We start from the raw sequence: 25,954 nt of genomic DNA on the forward strand, positions 1-25,954 counted from the left end.
TTCCTGACTGTAGGGGTCGGTGCTCATCTGTTTCAAAGCTGAAGAGCCAGCGCTGTCCAAAGACATCTCTGTGGTCATGTAGCCGGCATGACTAAATGCTAAAGGCCCACGGAATGCTGTTATCTCCCCCCGAAAGATGGTCCCTATTTTTTCTACTTGCATTTTTACATGCTTTCAAACTGGTGGGTTGGCAGAAGCTGAGACAAGTAACGGGAGCTCACTCCGTTACGCGGCACCAGGGATTCGAACCACCAAAGTGCTGACCTTTCAATTGACAAGCTCAGCATCTTAGCCACTGAGCCACTGCGTCCCTTAGCCACATCTACCGGTATAATAAGGTATGGAAGATGATTAAAATCCTTCAGCCGAGAAGCAGAAGGAAATGAATCTGCTGGATACTCTCTCTGAAAGCAGGCTCCTACTCTTCTGCCATTTCTTTGCTTGCAGATGGGGAGAAAGGCAGATGGGGCAGCCTTCCGGTTGGCCGTCTTACTTCCACAATCCTTCAGGCATGTTTGCTCTGAATCCCACAACTCTCCACAATCTGTTGAGGGATTCCATCGCAGACAAGGAGTGAATTCCCTGGAATTTGTGAGAATGGAGGGATCTGTCTGACAGTTGCAACTGAGCTAAATAACGCAGCTGCTTGCAGCTGCTAAAATAAGCCGCTTCGCTTCTGTTCTTTTTTTTTTAAGCAAATCTTTTTTTAAAACCCTTCTCTATTTTAAGACGGCTATCTTTAAAGTGTGGCAGCCAGCAGCGGCACCTAGATGATCTCAAAAAGCTAAGCAGGGTCAGGTCTGGTTAGAAATGGAATGGGAGGCCACCAGAAAGAGCAAAACCTGAGGTGGGGCAGCCAAGGAAAGCACATTGGTGTGTCCACATAGGACCTTGGAGTTCAGCTCAGCTTGAAGGCTCTTGGTTATTCACTGTATTCACGTAGGTATTAGATAAACTAGGTCTCCAATCCTAAATTTGTACCCTCCAGCAGAAGCAAACTCGGATGCAGCTCTCTTCAGAAAAGGGAAAAACTTGTGGACCTCAATTCTCAGACTTCCCTAGCCAGCATGCCAAGTTTGGAGATCCCCGGATTAAAGGATGGATGACGACTCAAAACTCTAGCTCACTCTTTTTTTAACTACACCTCCTTATTAATATAAAAACATGGTGCCCAAAGGTTTTCCTCGCACATGTGTGCTATTCGTTCCTGCTCATCTCCGTTTCAAAGCCAAAGAGCCAGCGCTGCCCCAAGACGTCTCTGTGGTCATGTGGCCGGCATGACTAAACGCCGAAGGCACACGGAGCAATGTTACCTTCCTACCAAAGGTGGTTCCTATTTTTCTACTTGCATTTTTTACGTGCTTTTGAACTGCTAGGTTGGCAACTGGGACATGTAACGGGAGCTCATTCCGTTACGCGGCGCTAGGGATTCGAATGACCGAATTGTCAACCTTTCTGATCGACAAGCTCAGCGTCTTAGCCACTGAGCCACCGCGTCCTATGCCCAAGTCAAGAATAAGCCAGTTTTCTGTGACTTAATTATTTCATGCAAAGTTGAGCATGGGAGAAGTTGTGATGCAACACACTTGGTAGACCCAAAATTCAAATCAGGCATTCGGCCACAGGGTAGCAAAGCTCCGATTCAACTCTGATCCATCACGAATCTAAGATTGAAGTTCAGCATCTAAATTTCTGGGAGTAAATCTTATCGGTTGCTATGGGACATTCCAGAATCAAAATCCACAGGAGTGGGCTATTATGTGCCCTATTTCCATTACTTTAAAAAAAAAAACACATAGAATTCTTTATTGGCCAAGGATGATTGGACACACAAGGAATTTGACTCTGGTGCATAAGTTCTCAAGTGTACACACAAAGTGGTAAGTCATAGATCATAAGTCATAAAATACTATCATAATCGTAAGATGCAAACAAGAAGTAATAAATTGTAAGATATCACTAGGAGAAGGCAGTAGGAAAGATCAGAAGGCGAGAAAGATGGCATATATCTTATTTGAATTACAGAGAGGATCACAAGATTCATGAAGAAGTTATGCAAATTATCTTAAGTGTGCCAAAAAGCTACATTTGTTAATTTAATCTGGCCCCCACACCACTATGGACAAAGTAGTAGTCACAGACTTATATTAACCAGTACATTCTCTTAAAAGAGAATCTATCATATTAGAGGCCAATAGTGAGGCTTCAGTCACATCTAAAAGCAAAAAAATTCTGATTTTAAAAAGCCTCGTGAAGTTGTTTTTATTCATCTCCAGAAATAGAAAAGTCCTGGTTACAGAAAGCGATGCTATTAAATGGGTTCTGCCAATATCTGAAATCCATACAGAATAAAATTTAAGAGGGGACTCAGAAACTGATGTCAAGGGGCTTAAATTAATTTAGGGTTGTACAGCTAAAATATATAAATCCAGTATTTGGAAGATAATACCATAACAGTCCAAAGATCTCACCAAACATTTTTTTTCTAACGCGGCTGATTATAAAAATAAATAAATATTACTGCCCATCATGCCTGTTCTGAGAATAGGAATTTTATAATGCCTGATTATATCAATCTTTCAGAAACAAAACATCCTTGAGATGAAACCCACAAATGTCTGAATAAAGAATTCACACATTTTGAGCAAATGTATGGATTCTTGCAAAATAGACCATTATTGGAGCAAATCCTTTTTTTTTTTAACCTTTTGCAATGGAAGTTAAAGGACTGGTGTCCAGTCCAGTCCACTTACAGTCGATTCCGAAGACATGTTAAAGGAAGACAAAGTGTTGTATCATCTTAGGCTTGCTTAAAAAAAAAAAGATATGTCTACTGCACAGCTAATCATTTTACTCACCTCTCCTCACTCTTCTGAACTAATGAGGAGAGATAAATAAAGACACAGATTCCAAGATGCATTTTCTTTTTTATTTCAACACTATGATTCAAGAGCCTATAATGCTTTTTCCCTTTGTACTTCTGCACGTAGCACTGCAATCATAATTTACAAAAGGTTTAATACACAAATGTACATGAAATTACAATACAAGGCTCTGTAAACATCTAGAATGTAACTTTTAGTCTTAAATCATTATTGTCCCAAACTGTTAAATAGAAAATTTCAATTGAAACAATCTTCAAACCTCAAGGAATGACATTCATTCTATGTATCAAAAATAGATTTTATCCCCCCCCCCTCCCGATTTGTTTGCATCCAAGCAATTGTTTTGCTCTTTTATTCTTTGGTTTACAATGGATGGCAATTCCATTTTCTAATGAAGCATTTGTTAGAAGGAGCGCCAAATTGTGGTCAAACTTTGGTTAAACCAAAACAACTTTCAAAATGGGCAATGTATACATATATATTTATATCACCTCCTTTGGGTTACAAAAGCCTCCACTTCTTTTGTTATGAAAGCTACCATTTGAACGCTTTCCATAACCTTTTTTTTTTAAACAAAAAAACAAAAAACTGGGCCCCAGCATAGAAAGCAATTGTAAATTTGGAGAGGCCAGCAACACAGATGCCAGTCACAGGCAGAAAATTGCAAATTGCATAGTCTAACGGAGATCATGTGCTTTTATCTCTATTACATTACACAAGATTAACAGTCTTACCTAAAGCATCACACAAGCCAAAAGTATGTGTGTGTATTAAGACCCTTGCATTGAAGCTTTTACAAGGCAAAAAAATAACCCCACCGTTATAGTACTAGTTTTGCTTTAAATAGGAAAGCGTTTGCTTCTACGTCTACAGGCATCGGGTATTTCAAGGCAACAGAAGGTTGAAGACAATCCACTACTCCCATTTGCTGCAAACTCTCCATCTCCTTCAGCATCGCTAAGAGGTTCCTCTTGCCAGCCGGGGGGAGAGGAGCTGACATTGCAGTGCTTGGTGGATTGCTCACTTAGTGCATAGAAACTCGGGACTGTTTGGGTGCCCACATTTTAGGTACAAATACAAAGACACACTAGCCGGGAGAACTTTTAAGGGAGAAGAGGGGATCACTCATCTCAGAGCAGAAGAAAACTCCGAAACTTCGCCTATGTCAAAGTTCACATCTGACCCACTCTGTATGAGGCAACGGAGATAGCTTTGAACAAAGGAATGCAAGAATCGTTAAGTCCATCTCAACTTAACTTTGCGGAGGAAGAGGGGGTTGGGAAAGAAACTCAAAATAATTCCACCTTGATTCTCTCGGGTATAAGAGCTCCACCAGGCTTTCAAGACCATTAGGATACCCTCCAACAATAACGGGGAATTCCTTGTAAAGTCTGTTTCCTCACCTGCCCAACGTTGGGAGGCCTGGCACATTTTAAGGGTTGAAAACTGTAAAAGAGACCCCGGTGACAGCACAGAGGAGACATTAAAAGGACATCCGGAAAAGGAATGTAGTACTCCAATGTGTAACTAGGCGTGCTGGTACTTTACATACAACTAGTTGCGCATCTGTTGAACAGAAGGTAGATTTACTTCCAAAGAAACCGTAACATTTGAGGGGGCAATTGTTTATTTTCGGAAGTTCGCGAGTGGCCGTTTTGATTACTGTAGGTCGGACAATCGGAAGGATTGTCATTTTGGATTGTATAGGCTCTCTGAAATGAAGATAAAGAAATCCACCATGGGGGGAGGGGGGGATGAGCAAGGAAAGGAAGAGGATGCTGCATCAATTTAGGAGTCACCCAGATGACATGTCCGCTTGATCCAACCCTGAAGACAACAACTAGAATGAAGACATCTTCCTTGCCATCTTAAAAAGTGATAATTTTTTTAAAAAAAACATTCGTTTCATCTTTGTGGGGGGTCCTTGGTGTTCTCTGAGCTTGTAGACGTTTCACTACCAAACTAGATAACATTATCAGTGCATGATGATGTTACCTAGTTTGGTAATGAAACATCTGCCACAAAACAAACAAGCTCAGAGAGCACCAAGGACCCCCACGGTTCAACCCTGAGCTACAAATATTCTCCTCCAATGGCATCACCTTCGTATTTTGAAGAGTCAAAACTGTGCGATTAAAAAAAGCAAGATAAACGGTTCCAGGAACCCTTGAATATGAATGATTTTAGTGCTCTAAATTATTTTAGGGAGCTGTCTTCTGAACTGTGCAAACACATCTGCATCTCCTTTGTTTTACTTCATCCTGAGATAGTAGGGTGAGTTGTAGACTAAGCAGTAAATGTAGCCTGCAGATAATTATGGTTAAGCAGCCCTCTTAATAACTAAATTGTGGTTTAGTTGCCTATATTCTTTTCATTAAAAAAATGGAGATTGATAAAAAGCCAAGAGGCTTGCTGAATGAAGACAGCTACTTCACTCTCTATCAGCCTGGGGCCAGTAGCCTGACGCTACAGAGCCTATCTTGTCCCTATCAGTTAAGACTTAGGTAGCTATAAAAATTAGCTAAACAGTGTCAGAAAACAGTACGCCAACTATCTTAACCCCTATGTATCTTAACCCTTATGGTTCTGAAAGACTCTTACTAATTACCTTTTCATTTTGCAGCCTCCTGATTCGTTTGCTCATCTAAACTTGAGACATCTTGATTTCTATTTTACAGAAGAAGGAACTCTTATTTAGTAGACATTCTCATCTGCTGTGGTTGGGGTTCTGTATCTCTCCTGTTTCGAATCAGAGATAGAGCCCACCCCAAGTCACACCGTGGTGGGAACTATTAACCTAACATGCATAGAAGAGCCACAGTGGCGCAGTGGTTAGAGTGCAGTACTGCAGGCTACTTCTGCTGACTGCCGGCTGCCTGCAATTTGGCAGTTCTAATATCACCAGGCTCAAGGTTGATTCAGCCTTTCGTCCTTCTAAGGTGGGTAAAATGAGGACCCAGATTGTTGGGGGCAAGAGCCTGACTCCGTAAACCGCTTAGAGAGGGCTGTAAAGCACTATGAAGTGGTATATAAGTACTATTGCTATAGATGGTCACAGACAGTTTCACCTTCAGTGGTCATAATGCTGACGTGTCCCTGGTCAGTGAGCTGCCTTGGTCAGCCCTGTGAAGTACATCTCTTACAGTAAGAGGGCCTAGCTACATTCCTTTCGTTACACCAGCTTCATTTCTTAAAAGGATGGGAAGGGGGGGGGGAACCCAGTAGGATCGCTAAACCATTAAGAAAAGGTTTTAAGAAGCCCATATATAAATGCCAACATACATTTTCAGACACATCTAACAGAAGAAGAAAGAACAGACCGTGTGAAGTTCTCTACCTGAGGAATCTCAAGAACAGCAGTTTAACAAGTTTGAACAAATCGGGTCAAAAGGACTCCATGTGGAACGTAGGCCTTTTTGACGCAGCCCAAAAACTTGTATAATGGCTTCAGTTAAAAAAGAGCACAATATATAAATCGTTTTTGAACAAGTGCTTCTGTTTAGAACAGGTCTGTGCTAGCAAAGGTACGAAGGTATAAAAGTCAGGTTTTGGAATGTCGTTTCTATCCCAATCTTGCCATGTTGGACTGGTGTTCTTTGCAAGCCTACCAAAATTTTTCAGTGTCCCAGGAACACAGGTCTACATTTGGCTTTGCTTCCTAAAGCTCCAAAGAAAATGGTAACCATGATTCATTTGTGAGACTTCCAAAGGCATTGGCTTCAGATGATAGAGACTTCTGTGCCTTTGAGAGAGAGTATTATTATTATTATATTATTATTATTATTATTATTTTTAAAAAATCAGTTTGAAACCACATATGCTTAAAGGCTCTTCAAAAAGACCGTCCAAAAGGTATACAAATTTTTATTACAATCTTAGTATCTCTCCTAAAGAAAAGCAGCATACAAAGATGGTGTTTATTAAAAAAAAAATTACCCACATTCAGTAACTGTGCATATTTGAGAGCAAAACTACGCTTCTCCATACAATGAAGCACTTCATATAAAAGAATTATGTTAAATGCACAAGACAAGCAAAGCTCATTGGTATTTTACTCAAGGTTAGAGTAATCTTGGGTCACTTCTTGGTGTCCATTTTTATAAAGTAATCCTTTCTATTTTTTACAGCATCCTAAAAATCTAAAACTCAACCTGTTTCCTGTTACCACTCTCTTTCCCGCTCTCCTAGAACAGCTCTGTAGGGATCCAGTGTCCAGGATCATCAAGGCCACGTAATCGGAAGCACAGTAGATCTAAAGGGGGACATAACGTTACTCAGAGGAAAAGTGCAAAGCTTCCTGGGTCTCTCCAGGTTTCTGCAGGACGGCACCTCCTGCTCCACGGGATGCAGAGATCTGCGGCATGTCTCTTCCAATGATTTCCGTCACTACATCAAAAAAGGAGAGAAGGATCAATATGTTTATATGTCTTCCATAAACATTGGTTTCTGAGTGATCCAATATCTAGGCTCTTGCAATACAAGTTACTTCCTGTTCTGATCGAGGCTTCCCAAAAGCATGAAGCAAACTCCTTGTCCCGATAAAAACCCCTTTATTAATTGACTGTGAATTCTGCTCATTCACATCTGGCAAAGTTTTTCAAGGGAGGATTTACAGTCACAGACCTTATCTGGCTTGGAGAGCTGACAGGCCGATATCTGCAAAACTTGGCAAGGAGTCTGGAAAAGCTACGAACCAATTAAGCGAACTAATTGTCTCCTGCAAACTCCACTCCCCTTTTGCTCCTCTTTTCTTTCCTCTGGGAGGGGTCACACATTGTCCACCTATGGCCTTACTCCCAAGTCAACCCCTGTTCGTTAGCTGTTCCCTCTGTCTGGCAACTCTGCGCATGCGCACACTGGGAACAATCTCCAGCTGTTTGTCTACCTCACTGATGTCGGATTCTGAAGGCAGATGATAGCTGGCCTACGGCTCTGGCCCCCTCTCTGCCTCCGACACAGAGCCCTCATCAGAGCCTTCCCCAGACTCCAGGACTCCTGGCCCATGTTCCTCCCTAACCTCCTCACTGTCCAAATCTTCTGCCAGCTCCGCAGGCCACTTGTGGGCCACAACACTTCCAAACAGGTTGAGACGTCTACTGCAATTCACTTTTCATGCATCTGTCCCTGAAGATCATTCAAAAGCTACAACTGACTCGCCATGCAGCTTATACATTGAATAAATAAATACAATGCAGCAGCCCAGGGAGTGACGGGCACAACTAGGTCAGTCCCTGTGGTATCTTTATTCCTGGAGCTACATCAGCTGCCAGTTGGCTTCAGGCTACAATTTCAGGGGGCAATTATCACCTTGAAAGCCCTTGGTGGCTCAGAACCTACTGAACGTCAAGACAGCCTGCCCCAAAATGACAATTCTGAAAGATCTGGCTGAAAGGTCTTCTCATCCCTAAGAAATTCCATCCATAACATGGGACTCGATTACATGGTCTCCTCAATGTATACAGGTTACTCCATTGATCTTCCACAGAGAAGTAAAAACTTCTGGAAGAGGGCATTTGGAAGGTACCAAGGTTGGGTTAAACTACACACGTTTACGGCTTGAAGAGATAACCTTTGAGTTATATCCAGTCACTTGCTAGCAGTTTGAAGTTACACCTGATCTTCAAATCAAGAAGAGTCCATGCAAAACATTTCAAAATGTTCTGGTCGTTGGGGAGATGCTGCAAAACTGACCTCCTCACAAAACAACTAGCGTTAGGTAAAGCTTCCTCTTTCACGGTCATTCTTTAAAACCCACTATCCAAACCTAGTTAGGGATCGGGGGAAAAAAACCCTCAAAAATATTGACTAACAAGCAAGAAGCGGGGTTGTTTCAGGTTGGAGAAATGTCATCTGTAGGTTCAGCTCCCCTTCTCCCCTCCTTTTCACAATATCGTCTAGTCGGCTGAAATCTAACAGCCGTTTCCATAGGCAGCCAAAATTGAGTTTTACATTTAGAAGCTTTCTTTTTTAAAAGCTTAGCACCACTGCTCATTGTTTGCAAATTACATATGCAATTGAGCAATGGCTTCTCTCAAGAGGGGTCAGTTTGCTCTCCAGCGGCAACGTCCCTTAGCAAGGTGGATCTGATTTACATCAAGTTGATTTAAATCACAATTTAAATCGTGATTTAAATCAGGGGTCACCAACCTTTTGAATCTCAGGGACCACTAAATTCGTAATTTTAAATCCCCTGAACCACTAATACATTTTTTTTTAAAAAAAAAGACAAATAGTATTTAGCGCAATATAAAAAATGCAAATAATTTTTCTCCGCACCACCAAAATGTTCTTGCGGTTGGTGACCACTGATTTCATTCACTAGTAAAAAGGCTTGATTTCAATCAACTTGATTTCAATCGTAATTTTTAAAGAGCAACTGTCGTCTCTGTCCCACAGCGGTTCCTCCGGCCACTGTTAACTTACAGACAGTCCTAATATTGCAGAATATACAGCCTCATGCTACATAACTAAGCTCCATTTCATGCCAAATAAACTAATTTATCAATGCATCTTAAATAAAAAACTATCTTTAGATTGATTTTTATTCCATTTTATTAAAATGAATGTGATAAAAATAAAAAATCTGATTGAAATAAAAAAATCTGATTTACATCAAAACAAATCCATTTGAAAAAAATTAAATCATCGATTTTTATCCATCCTGTCTCTTTGCCATCAGATGCAGATGGCCATCAGTGAGGTATCCTGGGAACATCTCCCAAAATAGATGTGATCAACACCCTGAGCTGTGCAGCACATGATTACATTCCCTACTCTGAACCTTCTTCTGCCTCTGCTTGGTTGTCACTGATCCCAAACACTCAGCAACACCTAGAAGGAAGCCTTGTTCTTCAGAAGACTTCGAAGGACTGACAGCTTTGTGATTTTACAAGGGTCAAATGTCAGGGATCCAAGTAAGACCCTCAACGTAAGAAGACTCCGAGGCTTGAAGTTCCTCAAAGTTCCATTTTATTAGAGATGTCATATTGGCACATCTGGGAAAAGCCAAATCTGAAAGTTTCCACCCAAATGAAAGTCCAAGTCCCCGCCCAGCACCCACATGTCCATCACAATCAGGCATCATCCCAACTGGAGATGCCTCCCAGTCACACCCCTACAAGTGCAGGGCAAGACATCCTTGACTCTCTGAGAAAGGAATGTTATTTTGACTATCTATATATCCTAAGCACCATATACCATATTTTTTGGAGTAGAAGACACACCTTTCCCCCCTCTAAAAGAGGGTGAAAATTTGGGTGCGTCTTATACACCGAATGTAGCTCCACCCACCAGCCCCCATCCTTTGGCCTCTGCCTCCCAGCAATTTACCTCTTTGCAGCAAGGGGGGGGGGGCTTGCAGAGGCTTCAATAAGCTGTAGCAATCTCTGCAGCCTCTAACAGCTGATGGTCGGGAGAAATTGAAAGTGAAACTAACTGTTTGCTCCACATGGCAAATTGCTGGGAGGTTTTTTTTTCTCCTTGTGCTAATCAGGCTGTTTGGAGGCAAGTCAACAACTATAAATTATTAGATTTATTTTTTAAAGACTGCTTTATTATAGTTCTATACAACTTAACAAAATGAAGAAGCTTTTTAAAATAAATGCTTGATCTGAAGAGGCCCAGTGCTATTGTTTTTAAAAGTGCTATTCTTTTAAGACAGGGACATATATTTTTCCCTTGTTTTCCTCCCCAAAATCTAGGTCCGTCTTATACTTCGGAGCGTTTTATACTCTGAAAAAATACGGTAATCCCCCCTCCCATTTTCCCATAGCAGTAAATGTGGAAGGCTCAATGCAAATGATGGCTTCCAGACCTGACATCAAATCTGTCTTTGCCAAGCTCAGGATTTAGAAGAAACTTATCTTTTTGTTATATATGGCCTTTCCTAGGTTTCCTGGACCACAAGCTAATTTCCTTTTAGTCTAGTTCCACCATTTCTTAAATCTTATTAATCTTTCAGTTCAGATGCACAAAACATTGAAGCGGTATGAAAGTGTTAGTGCTAGTGGCATTCTCAAACTGAGTGCACTCCACAAAGGCTTGTCCATACAGAAACTTAACCACTCACACAAAGGTAAAGATTCCCCTTGCACATATGTGCTAGTCGTTCCTGACTCTAGGGGTCAGTGCTCGTCTCCATTTCAAAGCCAAAGAGCCAGCGTTGTCCGAAGACGTCTCCGTGGTCAGGTGGCCGGCATGACTAAACGCTGAAGGCACATGTTACCTTCCCACCAAAGGTGGTCCCTATTTTTTTTTCTACTTGCATTTTTACATGCTTTCGAACTGCTAGGTTGGCAGAAGCTAGGAGAAGTAACGGGAGCTCACTCTGTTATGCGGCGCTAGCGATTCGAACCGCCAAACTTTCTGATCGACAAGCTTGGCATCTTAGCCAGTGAGCCACTGCCTCCCTTAATGCAAAGACAGGAAGATGCAAAGGGGTGCAGGGTTAGAGCCTGAAATTTCTTCCACTCCAAAAAATATTTGGAGGGGGAAAAAACTAAATATGCCCAAAGAGCCCAGAAACATGAAGAGCTATTTTTTTTCGGCAGGACTCCTGAATTCTACTTGTGGGCTATGCTGCCTTGAAATTTAATCTATTTCCACACCCTTGAGGTGTTAATGTGTTTTTGGCAGAGTTTGGTATCAGTGTTGAGCTTTCAGGAGCTCCACCGTATATAACGGATCACATGGCATATTCTTTTGGCCTTAAGTGTCTTTGTTTGGGGTTTATGACACATTGTTGATGTCTCCATCCGATACCGATATTAATTCTCTCTCTCTCTCTCTCTCTCTCTCTCTCTCTCTTCATAACTTCTATCCCTGTGGAGTTGTAACCCAACGCTGAAAGACTGCTGCTAATCTGAATTTGGATCAATGTTGTTATATTATACAACACGCTATTTACTGCAAAATATTCAACCGGATTGATTTCAGGGTTTTTAAAATAAATAAATAAATAAATAAATAAACACCCACATGTCTTCAGTTGATTTTAGTTTTCTCTTGCAAGAATGGGGGGGAGGGGGGAGAAGCAAGTGCTATAAAACTAACCCTGCGAAGATTAAAGCTTTCACTGCATTTTAAACGTCCACTTTCACTGAAGGCATCCTGCAAACTCCACGCCTTCTTAGTCATGCATCCACTTCGGTCTTTATAAATTATGTACATTTTTAAATCCCAAAGGGAAACGGGACTTATAAATAGTTCTTCCACTAGAAATGAGCTAGCTATCTTGGGAAACATTTGAACTGTGACCTCTACTGCCAAACTGGAGAGCTGGGTGTTGTTGCTTTTTTTAATTTTTATTTTAATGCTGGAGTGTGTCTCACAAATCCAGAAAAACATGTTTGGCAAAAGCCTGGTAAGTATGACCTTGCCCGGGAGAAAGACAAATTAGGAGCTATTCCAGTTTGCTGCTCAGCTTCTTGTCCTCAACCAATTAGGAGAAAGGAAAAAGTAGGGCTGTGGTTTTGGAGTCTAATATCTTGCTAATAAATATAGCAGGGAAAACTTAAATGGCACTGTAAATATATAGTAACACATGAATAAGGAGCGGGGAGATATAGAGGCTTATTTTGAGAAGAAAATATAATCAGACAGGTATTATGGCTGAAGCTGGAAAAGGATCTCAAAACTGGAAGATTTATTTTAAAAAGATTCGTGCATGATCCAATTTTCCTCTAAATCAAGCAGAAAAGAAGGTTTGCTGGTGACCTTCTATTGCTGCACCATAGAGAGTATTTTAACTTACTGCACCTGTGTATGGTTTGCCAATTGCACAGTGGCAGATAGGACAGCGCTCCAGAGGGTCAACATCATTGCCCAGAGGATCATGGATTGCCCTCACCCCTCTTTGGAAGAGCTTTATAGCTCCCGATGCCTTAAGAAAGTTCAAAGCGTTCTTAAAAATCCATCTCATCCTGGACATCCTTTTTTTTTTTTTTTGAACTATTACCATCTGGCAGACGGTACAGGACAATAAAAACAAGGGCAAATAGGCTGAAAAACAGCTTCTATCCCAGGGCAGGAACTATATTGAATTCTATGGTATAATGCATTATTAATGCAATATCAGGGGGTTTTCAATTCAATTGTACATGTGAATGTGAAGGATGTCTTTTTAAAAAAAAATAGTTATGTATGATATATACTGAAGATGGCATTTAATTTCGTTGTACAAGGTGCAATGACAATAAAGTAAACTAAAAGGGGAGCGTACATTTAAAAAATGCACACAGCTACTCAGAAATCTGATAAAAGAAATCTAGGAAAGATGGGAGGAAAACGCTAAAAATGATGAAACTGTAATCATGTACAAATAAAAAACCATAGATGGTCCTTTTTTGAAACGACGATTTAACCGAAACATTTAACCAAGCCACAACAGCAGCAATGGGGGATTTTAATCAGTTTGTTACCCAAACAGAGACTCTGAAGGCGTCATACTGCATTCATATCTTGCGTAACACTTGTTTGCACCCCACAGAATGGACTGAATGATCTTTGGCATGTCTTCATATTCCCATCATAAGACTGTAAACCACAGTGAGTTAAATTGTTTGATTTTTGCTTTGCCGTGTCATGCTATGGTTTCTAACCATGACCTATGAGTATGACAGGAAGCAGAAAGCTTGCCAATGGTTAAACACGATGGCATATTTGTTAAGTGAACCAAATGCAGCACTTTGAACTAGCTTTGGAATGAAATCCCCCCCCCCCCAGGAAATTATTTCTTCAGGCATAGTTAACAAGGACTTCAACCACTCCAGGTAATCATCAGATCACTAGATCACCTGATCCCAAAGAAGGAACAATGGCACAGGCGCACATGGAGTGCCTGTTAAAAAATACTTGAAACCAATGTTTTTGAAACTTGGCAACTTTCAGGTGTTCCTAAATAGCCAAAAGAACATTTTATTTGACAGCTAATGAATAAAGCATCATAGATGGAAGTCCTTGCCCAATCCTTCTCAAACTTCTTATTTGTATTACACACACACACATACACACAAAGATGACACATGCTCATTCACAAATGATTGAGAATGGATGCAATGAACGTAACTAATAGTCCAAATTACCAATATTCGTCACAGATTGGCCACTGAATGAGTATATGTGCGTTTGCTCTTCCTGAACTCTTGCTATTTTGTTGATATTAGCTGAATAGTTGTGCCAAGGGTGCTTTTATTTTAAAGGAAACTGGACTTTCTGATTTTTCTTTTAGGAAGCTGATTTTTCTTCCAAGAAGTTGCTTCTTCATTTCTATCTGAGTTCAGGGACAACTCTAGGAAAGATTGCGACCAGCTCCCTAACAATGAAATAAACAATGGTCTTTCCAATCATGATAATGTATGGCTATGAAAGCTAGGCATTGAGAAAGAGTAAGAGAAAGAAGATAGATATCTTTGAACAATTTGGATTTGGATATACTTATTGAACTAAAAGTACCCTATAAACAAAATATAACAATTGTAAAAGATTGTCCAATGTATTTTTATACAAGTCTGATGTGCACCAAATTTTAAATGAGGAAGGACATCCCTATAGTCACACAATGTTCAAGTACATTGAACATTCCCAGATGAACAACCTATTGCAATGGTCTGGGATCCATGATAATCCTTCCTTGTATGAGGCTTCTGAAAGTATGAAGCTATTTAACCATATTCTCCTAACATAGCATCACTTACCATCATCTAACGTGATGTCTTCCAATCCCATTGTCTGAAAATTTAACTCTTGATCTTCTGGTTCAGGCTTAATATTAACAGTTGACCCTTCTGATGGAAATGGAGATGTGTCACATATGTTATGATGCAGCAAAGATGAAGCTGTGGCGATTCCACCCAAACCTGGGCTATGCTCTTGTGGGGACTGTTGCCCAGACTGACTGAGAGAGGCTGGAGGAGGAGGAGGAGGAGATGAGGCAGATCCCGAGCTAGAAAGATGGTAAGGTAGAGGTTGCAACTGTGGCGAAGATGGCCCAGAACGTGGTGAATGGACTAAAGAATGAGAAGATTTGGGGGATGATGAGGAGGAGGAGGAATTACCTGGATTTGAAGAAAAAGTCATTGGCTGCAACTGTGTGGAAGGGGGTCCAAGGGACTGAGTCACTGCAGAAGAGACAGGGCTTTGCTGAGGATCGGGACAATGGTATCGCATGGATTGCAAATGAGGCGAGGAGTGTCTCGATTGAGCTAGGTGTGCTGAAGTATGTCCTCCAGTTGCAACGTTGGACGTTGACACCGAACCTGAACTCGAAGTATGATATGGGATGGGTGGCAGAGACTGGCAGCTGAGGTTTATCAGTGGAGGTACAGGTGCGTCTTGCTGAAATGAAATTGCCTCATATCCTTGACTGGAAGAGACAGGATCCATGGGAAGACCAGGCTGTCCATTAAACATAACATTGGGTTGCATAGACTGGTAGGAAGGCCCCACAGAAGATGCTGCTGTGACCTGAAAAGACGGATGGACTACAGCTGAAGACAGGGCAGGATGCTCTTCACCTGGACTAAGATTTCTACCTTGTATGTGGGACAACTGAGTTACTGTTGACGATACCATGGGCGTGAAGGGCGGCTGTAGGGGACAGACAAGGTTCCTGGAGGAAGGAGGAAGTAAACTATCGTGTGAAAGCCCTGGGTCAGGAGAAGGCAACTGGGTTTGGACAGGAGAGAGTCCTTTACAGTGAGTCAGGGACAACGATGGGACTGAAGACAAGTCCATTTCATCTCTGTTCTCTTGTTTCAATACAACTGTGTAGCAAGAAAACAAGGATCAGCTAAAATTCACAGATGGAATGATACAAACATCAGAACTCAATCGAATAAAAAACTGTTCCACCCCACATCCAAACTGACATGTACATGAATGGCAGTGAACACACATGGAAAATGCAGTTAACCATAACATGTTTGAAAAGTATGGTGTGAAATATACTTTGTGGGATAATGCAGATAAGGGTTTTCTCATTATAGCAATGGGGATTAAAGAATAAAATTCTAGAGTTGAGAATTTCGAGTCTGAGTTGAGTCTCATTCAAAAACAGTGTGGAATTTATGACTCTGCATTACTCCTGAATATTCATTTTCTGACATGGTTCATAAGAGAACTGAGAACCACAATATACAGGCTATCATAGCTTATTATGGATCAACGAATGCAGCAAAGACTTTCAGTTCCATGCTGGCTGATGACATTTCTTATTTCTAACGTTCAAACGATAATTTATTCACTCAGAATATATTAGAACTTAATGTGCAAAACTTCATTTTTCCTCATTTGCAAGTCAACAGAAATACCTTTATTAATTTATTTTATAAGTAATTCAAGGAAACAAACATATATAATACTCCTTCCTCCTCCTATTTTCTCCACAACAGCAGTTCTCTGAGGTGGGTTGGGCTGAGTGAGAAGTCACCCAGCCAGCTTTCATGCCTAAGGCAGAACTAGAACTCATTGTCTCCTGGTTTCTAGCCTAGTGCCTTAAAAAAAAAACACGGGCCAATTGATGTTCAATTAAAAACTTTCTAGCTATCAGGAAAAGCATTGAAAAATTCCTTGTTACATTTCACACAGACACCGCCTCCAATTCATGCCTAATTTTCTAGGTAAAATAACTAACATTTCTCAGAATCTGGGCAATGGATTTGAAAGAAAAGGCAGTTCTCACTCATGATTTCTTTGCCAATAATCTGTACCTGGAATATATGTAAAACGCTGAGCCTGGCTTTTTTTCCTTTTGCCGTTGCAAACGTAGAACTGTACGTGGACGGCCGCTGTAATTGCTTTGTTGTGATACGGAGGAACTTCAAGAATGAGCGCAGCCTGTGTAAAAATGAATAAAACGATAGAGACAGACCAGGTGTGTCTCGGAAGGGTTTTTTTGTCGTCCTCATTAGACCTGATAAATTACATGCTGTATTTCCTGAAGCAATTTTTTCTTTTAAAGATAAGGAACAGAATTGTCAGTGGTGACACCTTTCCACAAGCCACTTTCCCTAAGAATGAGTGGCAGGATATTTGAGTTTTCTGCCTATGAGTCCTACTTCCAAAGGAAAGATATGTCAGGAAGCAGTTCTCTTAAGTGCAGGACGATGCTTTCTTCGTGAAATTTACATATGCTAGAATACTTGCATAGAATATTTACATGTTCTAATCATTATAATTTTCCAAAATGTTAGCTTACAAAGCTAACATCTGCGAAGGGGAAAGAGTTGGCACTTCAATCGCTGAAAAAAGTTTCACTTCTAGGTTCCAAGTTTATGAATCAAATCTGGCAGTTGCTGTAACTTCCTTGTATAATTTATATTCTTCCTCTTCTTTCCTTTCCCGCGATCCTTACTACACGATTAGTGTTTACTTTCTGCACATCAGTTTGCCCTTTCTAGCCTCTCAAGACTGAAGGTTATTTTTTTCTATTTAATATTACATCACTCACCACTTTAGCCTTCTTCCCCTATAAATCTGGCTCAAATGTTGCTACTATTTTTGCACGTTTGATTTAAGTGCTAAGGGAAAAAAAGCTGCCTACGTTATGTTTCATTTTCCACCAGGATCTTTACAGAAATCAGTAAAATAATTCTGTACTTTAAAAAAATATATCTCACCTCTTGACTCCTGTCTCTAATTATTTTTCCTTCCACTTCCCACTGGGGCCGTCCATCTACAAAGATAAAGGTTTCAGGTCAGGTATCAGCTCATTCTGAAATAATTCAATTATTATATATATATATATATACAAAATACACAGTGTACAACTCTTAATAGTTTTCATTTGACTTTCAAGACTCTGTTCATTGTAGACATGTTAAATATTTGTCCATGCAATACCTATCTTGTTCAAAGATAACTGGCCAGAGAGAATTGAGCTTTGATTAATTAACCCCAAATGGGAAGTGAACTATGGATGAAGTGAGTTTGGAATGATTAGTTTTAAGAAGGGAAGAAAAATGATGTTTTGGGTGAAGATATTTGCATAATTCATAGGATAGTTGCTGTGTGTGTGTGGGTGTGTGTGTGCACGCGCGCGTGCATTGAATATTCATAGTTAGAAAGATTATGAATCAAAGATTATGAATCACCAGGATCAAACCAGAAGCTAGAGAAAAACTTGAGCAAAATGTAACACTAGATGTTGCGTTTACAAATATATTATATTAATTTATATCCTATGTTTCTATTTCAATGAATATTTAAGGCACTGAGTATTGTAAACAAAAATAAAATGCAGAAGGCTGAAAGAAACAAAATACCTACCAAATAAAAGGCTTGGAAAGAAACATTTATTTACAGTTTATATTTTTTTTAAAAATTAAAAGGGAGGGAAACTCTTGAAGAGATTCATTCCATTGCCCAACAGAAAAACGGTTTCTCCCTCCATGTATGTGACTGGCTCTAACTGTACAAATCTATCAAATCAAAGAGAGGATAAATCTGTCCAGTTTAATCAAGCAATAAGAAGAAAGGAATCTAAAACAGACAGTAGTCCTTCCTGCTGCCAAATTGTCCTATTGTGAAATCTACAAACTGAAAATAATCCAGAATAACAAGGCCAGCAGATTCTTATAATCCACCCCAACACTGAAATCCAAAGCCATTGGGATCCGATTAATTTCCTCTGCACACAATATGCAAATTAGAAGGAGTCACTGACTGCTCTGGCGCTAAATTGTAGTTTTAAAAAATGCTGCATATTGCAAAACAAAATGTGATGATTTTTCTGCAAAGAAGCCGTGGCGTAGAGGACTACAAATTCACCGTCTCTGGTGCTGCAGAAGAGATCTTCAAATAGATTTCATCCTATGTCTGATCTCAGCCACCTTGAAAAGTCCTCAGCTTAACATATCCTCAACTTATAATTACACCATTGTCAGTTCCACAGTTAAGCATGGGACTGATCTGGCTCTATGGGAAGAGAGTGCCTACAAGCAATAATACCAACTGGGTAAATTAGCAATGTACCTAAACACAGAGTCCTACATTTCACACCACCCAGATGCTCTATCAGGATCCTTTGGGATTCAAACAGAATTTGCACTTGCATGGTAAAAGGATGTGATTGAATGCAGCTTAGACATTCTGGTATCAGGAGTGAAATTCAGCAGGTTCTGGAGAACCGGTAGGGGAAATTTTGAGTAGTTCAGAGAACTAGTAAATACAATCTCTGGCTGGCCCCAGAGTGGGGAGGGCATGGGGATTTTGCAGTATCCTTTCCCTGGAGTGGGGAGGGAATGGGGATTTTGCAGTATCCTTCCTCTGCCACGCCTACCAAGCCACGCCCACAGAACCGGTAGTAAAAAAAAAAAGAATTTCGCCATTGTCCACTATGTTCCATCAACTCCAGAAACAAACCTTTTTTGTTACTTGCAGCAGGTTGACTTACCTTGCCCCTTTTCCAGAAATAAAATTTTTGATTCTGGAAGGAAGTTACAGCCTGTAACAATCATTTCATGGCCTCCGTTTACGGAGCAACTGCTGATGCTGTATTTCTCTATCTGAGGAAGTTCCTGGGCCGATCTCTGAGCTTTATCCAAGAGAAATACAAAAATGCATAAGAACGTATACACATGTGATTCTTATCGTATCTTCTCCCCCCTGCCTTCTCTGTTTTTATTTCCCATATGCAACACACTTTCTTATATTTAGTTGAAGTATAGTTTAATCTGTTAACTCAAAAAAAAAAATCAGAAATTGTTTGGCAGACCATGAACTAAGCACACAGGTTGGATTTGCTAAACACCCTAGACCAGTGATGGCGAATCTTTTTGTAAAGTCGTGCCAAAATTGTGAGTGCACGTGCTATCATGCGCGCACCCACAACTCAATGCGCCCTGCCCACTTGTGCATGCGTGTGCAACACCCCCACCCCCACGCTGGGAGTTTTCGCCCACTCCAGGCTCCGGAGGCTTTCCTAAAGGCTTGGGAGAGCGAAAACGGCCCTCCGGAAGGCCGAAAATCAGCTGCCCGGTGCGTGCATGCACACTGGAGCTGACAACTCACATGCCAGCAGATATGGCTCCGTGTGCCACCTATGACATGCTTGCCATAGGTTGCCATCACAGCCCTACACCATGATTGGTCGCATTTGACAAAAAGAAGAGATTAAAACTGCCTGTCTCAGAAGCAAAGTCCACAGATGAATATACCAGGGAGCTTTCTAAAAGTCCCAGGGCAGGAAGGTAAAAAGCTTCCTCGATGCAATATTTCTTATGAAGTCCAAACTTAATTCCTGAAATATTTATGGATGTAACTATTTCCCCCACCAGCCAAAACAAGGAGCAAACTTACAGCATTCAACAGGTATAGAGGCAACCTGAAGGGACAAGACCTTCCCACTCGGCTGTGGGATATGGACACGAAATACGAGCCTCACTCTTGTGTTTTTCCTTCCAATATCCGTCTCCCCCTTCCGAAGCTCTATGTCTGAATTGCGGAGCTTCAGAATACCTGCACAGTCAATACTGGAGAAAACAGAAGACATCAAATTACACCTGCTTTTTTCTTGTCTGAATATCTGCAAACACAACAGCCACTCATTTATAACAATAGCCATAGCACTTGGACGAATATATACCGCTTCATAGTGCTTGATGGCTCTCTTTGAGCAGTTTACAATGTCAGCCTATTGCCCTCAACAATACGAGTCCTCATTTTACTGCTCTGGGAAGGATGGAAGGCTGAGTCAACCTTGAGCCCGTCAGGATCGAACTCCACGTCGCAGGCAGAGTTAGCCTGCAATATTGCATTCTAACCACTGTGCCTCCAAGGCTCCTTATTATGTTAGACTACAAACTAGACATTGTACCTTTGTACTAGAACAATTGGGAAAGTATTTATTTTGTGTGCCGCAATCAGGCATGGAGCTGTGAAGTGGCAAAAACCACAGCAAGCTGCTGGTAGTACAAGCAATCATGTAATTCTGCTTGGTTCTTAGCCTTGGAGCTCATCAGACATAGCACAATGATGCCAGTTGGGCAGAGAAAAAATGAAAAGGCACGTCTCCAGGACTGATCGGAAAGGATCGTGACTATAGATGACTGACAGATGTTAATTGTGGAACATCTCTGAAGTTTGCAAAGTAATTCTCGTGAAAGCCACATCTAGAAAACAATGGATCACTTCTTGCAACAGCCAATCACCGGTTTTCAGGTACCATTTTTTAAAATAAAAAACATATATAATAAACTGACTCTTCCTGGGTCAGTCAGTATCAGATGTGCAGTGTTCCTAATCATCCAAAGCATTGCTTGCAGTGTTATAAAATCCTCTCATTCCACATTCTCCCTCTTATGAATAAAATAGAATAGAATAACAGAGTTGGAAGGGACCTTGGAGGTCTTCTAGTCCAACCCCTGCTTAGGCAGGAAACTCTACACCACTTCAGACAAATGGTTATCTAACATCTTCTTAAAGACCTCCAGTGTTGGGGCATTCACAACTTCTGGAGACAAGTGGTTCCACTGATTCGTTGTTCTAACTGTCAGGAAATTTCCCCTTAGTTCTAGGTTGCTTCTCTCCTTGATTAGTTTCCATCCATTGCTTCTACTCTGTCCTACTCTCAGGTGCTTTGGAGAATAGCTTGACTCCCTCTTCTTTGTGGCAGCCCCATAGATATTGGAAGACTGCTACCCTGTCACCCCTAGTCCTTCTTTTCATTAAACTAGACATGCCCAGTTCCTGCAACAGTTCTTCATACATTTTGGCCTCCAGCCCCCCAATCATCTTTGTTGCTCTTCTCTGTTCTCTTTCTAGAGGCGCAACATCTTTTTTACATCATGGCGACCAAAACTGGATTCAATATGCCAAGTGTAGCCTTACCAAGGCATTATAAAGTGGTATTAACACTTCACGTGATCTTTGATTCTGTCCCTCTGTTTATGCAGCCTAGAACTGGGTTGGCTTTTTTGGCAGCTGTTGCAATGAAGGCAAAGGAGGAAGAGGGAGGAAGTCTCTCTTGTCCTCATTCAAGCAAACCATAATTTAACAACACCTGCAAATGCAGCAATGTTTGTGCAGAGAAGAGGCAGAAGAGAGGAGTGGGAATGGAAAATAAAGGTGGTGAAAGAACAGACTCGATACAGTCAAATGTGTTTTGGGAAAACCACTGAGACTACATTGAAATAAATCCATTATAACCTACTTTGCTGATGTTAGTACTTCACTACCTCAGAGACAATACATTTTGCCTTATTTTGGAATGGCCGTGATATTTTTTTAAGAATCAACATTAGTTCAAGGATTACCGACAAATATTAATGGGTGTGCATGTGTGTGAGAGAGAGAGCATAGGAATTGTTATGAATATGTCTGAAGGTCAGTGAAGAATTGATTCAGATAGTTGCAAATACTCAAACACAAACTAAAGCTAAGACCTTCTGTTATCATCTTTGTGTATGTTCCTGTGCACGTATCTGTGTGTGAGTCTTTACGTGCAAACATGAGCATGATATAAAGCAACCAATTCTAGGATGCAGAAGCCATCTGCAGTTGCATAATCTTATCCGTACTGCATCATACAACACCTGCACTCCAGGTGTCAGCCAGGCATTTTTGTTCTCCTAATGTGTCCATTTCAAACCTGAAGAACCACATGGCAAACGGAAGATGCAATGCGCTGCACTCGGAAACTGATATATGAAGATAATAGTCTAATATACTTTTTTTTTAAAAAATACCCGCATATCCTGAAACCCACCAAAGCCTATGAATTCTGGGGTACAACCTATTGAATTTGCTAGGCAGAATCCTCAGACCTACCTGGCAGTCATGTTGTTTTCAGGTAAAAGAGGAATTTCCAAGACTTTGGTGCTGGCAAGGATGATTTCTTGACTCGCTGTGGCAACTGTTTTTCCTGTGATTCTGTGCACTTGGTAAAAAGCATGTGGTCGTAAGTACCGATCATCTGCTGTCCCAATAAACATTTGAAGATTTACAGGTTTTTCATTGTAACCTAGGAGCTGATAAGAGAAAAAAAACCTGTTAAAAATTCACGATTAGCTTTTCAGAGTGAACCTGTTAAAACTGTAGACATGACTTAAGATACAGATGCACATTTGTAGCAAAAATAGCTCACAAGCATATGTCTATAATAAAAATTAAACATGGCAAATCTTACAGTCAAACCACTCTGCTGCACTTGGCAGTCCTTAGGCTTTAAAAAAAATGGATCACAAAAATAATTTACTATTATATAGCTTCCTTTTCTAAAATAACTTTCTTTGATTTTGACCTCATTCAAATCCCAAAGGTCCTTTTTTCAGGAGGCAACTGGATCTTCACGTTATTCTTTTGAAGACGTTTCACTTCTTCATCCAGGATAGTGAGGAGTGGATAGTGAGGAATTCTGAAAACCTCTCAGAGCTGAAGAAGCTTCTTGGAGGAGAAGCGAAACGTCTTCAAAACAAAAACATGAAAGTCCAGTTGCCTCCTGAAAAAGCACCTTTGGGACAACCGTGACCTGGATGATCTACAGACCTCATTCAAAGTGTTGCTTTTTACCTAGATCCAACCTAGAATCAGACAGATGTTTCCTGTCAATGAGAACGACGAATTCAGTGGTTTGCCTCCAGACGTTTTGGATGCTCCATCACTGGAGATTTTTAAGAAGAGATTAGACAACCATTTGTCTCCTTGTTAAGGTGGGGGGGGGGTTGATTAGAAGACCGCCAACATCCCTTCTAACTGTTATTCAGTTACCTTAGAAATCCTAACTAATTGGTACACCAAAATATTTTAGGTATTGCTCCAATATATGCGGTTACCTAAAGCCATAATATAAACTCTTTTTTTTAAAAAGTCAAATACTATAATAGGAGCCTTTATCTTCCACTAGAAAAGATTTTGTTGTGAGACAGCCTTTCTATAAGTCCTACTGGGGCCATCCTATTGCAGTCCACTGGGGACGTGGTGGCTCATGAGGTTAGGATGCTGGTGGGCTGTTCTGACCTAGGCTTCCCCAAAAAGCACGAGGCAGAGTCCTGGTCCTGACAAAACCCCTTTTATTAAACGAATATGAATTCCTCTCATTCACATTCAGAAAGGCCTGGCAAATAGTCCTTCAAAGGAATATTTATAACCACAGACCTTATCTAGCTTGAAAAGCTGCCATGTAAATATTTTCCAAATGAGGTGCTGTGCAAGGAAAGACTGGGCACAGAGTCTCTGAGATTCACGGACAGATCTTCACACTCCTGAAACGAATCTAATGAATGAACGAACAAATTGTTTCCTGCAAAAGCCCCCTCCTCTTTCGCTCCTCTTTTATTTCCTATGGGAGGGGCCAATCACCTTCCATCTGTGACTTTACTCCCAAGTCTACCCTGATTTCTGAGTTGTTCTTTTCTTCTGGCAGCTCTGCGCATGCGCGCACTGGGAACACACTCCAGCTGTTCCTCCTCCTCACTGCTGTCTAGCTCCGAAGGCAGCTGATAACTGCCAGACAGCCTTGGCCCCCTCTCTGCCTCTGACACAGAGCCCTCGTCGGAGCCTTCCCCAGACTCCAGGACTGGCCCATGTTCCTCCCCAATTTCCTCACTGTCCGACTCTGCTCCAGCTTTGCTGGCCTCTGGTGGGCCACAACATGAGCCACTTCATGTAGACACAAAAGGAGCCCCCACCTATGAGTCTCTCAAGCAATGGTGAGGTCACTAGCTGATTCTTTCACCATGGAAGTGCTTGCGAAACGGAAGTCTAGTGTTGCAGTCCAATTATGAAAGTGGAAAGGGGTAAGGAATGGTTATCCCTCCAGTTGTCTGAAACTACGACTCTTAGATTCTGTTTCCGTTGGCCATGATGAATGGGACTGATGGAATCCAAAACAGCTGGAGGGTGCCAGATTGCCTCACCCTTAAACAGAAGCATGGTGGTTTTCCTTGGCAAGTCTTTTGAAGATTTTTGATTAACTGCTTCCCACATCTGTTTCAATGTAATTTAGCAGTGGTTTTAAGCTACAATTTTATTTAGGGGGAAACTGTATTATTGCACTAGAAGAGGAACTCTGTGGATGTAAAGGCAAACAGCAATAAAATGCAATAAATCTGTCGAAATCAAAACCATCAAGGTATAATCCCACATGGGAACCATTTAGATCATTAAAGTAAAAGTCCCACTTTGAATTGCAACTATTAGTTTAAATTTAATTCATTTCAGCTCTTATTACCAAGGAAAATCCTTCCTCCCTATCCAGCTCAATCCTATTCATATTTGGCGAGAAGCATCTATGTTCAATTAATGGCACCCAAGATCACTACCAAGCCTGCTTCTGAGGCTTCCCATTCTGCAGCAAATCAGCTGATTTTAATTCTAACACACAGACACACACACACACACACACAGAGGTGGGTATTCAGTAGGTTCTGATCAGCTCTGGAGAACTAGTAGCAGAAATTTTGAGTAGTTCGGAGAACCAGTAAATACCACCTCTGACTGGCCCCAACCCCATCTATTCTCTGCTCCTAAGCCAGCTGATCGGGAGGGTATCCTTCCCCTGCCACGCCCACCAAGCATGCCACATCCAGTAGTAAAAAAAATGTGAATCCCACCACACGTGTGTGTGTTTGTGTGTGTGTGATGGATCCATATGCAATTTATAAGCCACTGGCTGCTCATCCCTACCAGAAGATGAGACTGATCATCCAGAACATTTCATAGTATTCTATTAAATGAAGAATTAATTTCTAGTTTCCAATACATTTTCCTTTTCTGAATACTTCAAAACAAAAATGAATCTATCCCAACTCTTTTATGTCACCCAAAGGGACATGCAGGCTTTTAATTCTCCATAGATAGGAAGTTGCAGGTGCCACTTTTTCCCCCCCTGAGATTCCTACAACTCACTTGCCAGTCATGGTAGCAGTGAATCTTTCTAGCCTGATTTAAGACACTTTTGTATTTAACCATTTCCCCTGCTAAAAGGTATCCCAGTTCAGGGGAAAGTCGTCTGGTTTTGTTTTGAACAGAATAGGTGCTCCAATTTTTTAAAAAAACAAAACAAAACTGTAGTTGCATGTTGACTGACTGTGCAATCCAAAATATGAATATAAATGGGACCTTGATAAACCTTC

General features: G+C 41.0%; 1 protein-coding gene across 3 annotated transcripts in view; it reads right to left on the bottom strand.

Moving 5' to 3' along the window:
- Positions 1 to 6,251: 6,251 nt before the first annotated feature.
- NFATC3 (nuclear factor of activated T cells 3) overlaps positions 6,252 to 25,954 on the bottom strand; it is a 54,986-nt gene continuing 35,283 nt past the window's right edge. The window contains exons 4-11 of one of the 3 annotated variants that reach the window (XM_032230422.1): positions 22,650 to 22,849; positions 20,181 to 20,353; positions 19,276 to 19,416; positions 17,501 to 17,556; positions 16,592 to 16,718; positions 14,939 to 15,646; positions 14,579 to 14,826; positions 7,184 to 7,271 (exon numbers count right to left, since the gene is read on the bottom strand). In XM_032230422.1, the coding sequence (XP_032086313.1) occupies positions 14,621 to 14,826; positions 14,939 to 15,646; positions 16,592 to 16,718; positions 17,501 to 17,556; positions 19,276 to 19,416; positions 20,181 to 20,353; positions 22,650 to 22,849 (1,611 nt within the window). In that variant the 3' untranslated portion in view covers positions 7,184 to 7,271; positions 14,579 to 14,620. Of the gene's footprint in view, positions 7,272 to 14,578; positions 15,647 to 16,591; positions 16,719 to 17,500; positions 17,557 to 19,275; positions 19,417 to 20,180; positions 20,354 to 22,649; positions 22,850 to 25,954 lie in introns of all 3 variants that reach the window. The other 2 variants (XM_032230423.1, XM_032230421.1) reach the window with 2 other exon arrangements.

Source organism: Thamnophis elegans, chromosome 14, assembly GCF_009769535.1.
Source record: "Thamnophis elegans isolate rThaEle1 chromosome 14, rThaEle1.pri, whole genome shotgun sequence".
Lineage (NCBI taxonomy): Eukaryota > Metazoa > Chordata > Lepidosauria > Squamata > Colubridae > Thamnophis > Thamnophis elegans.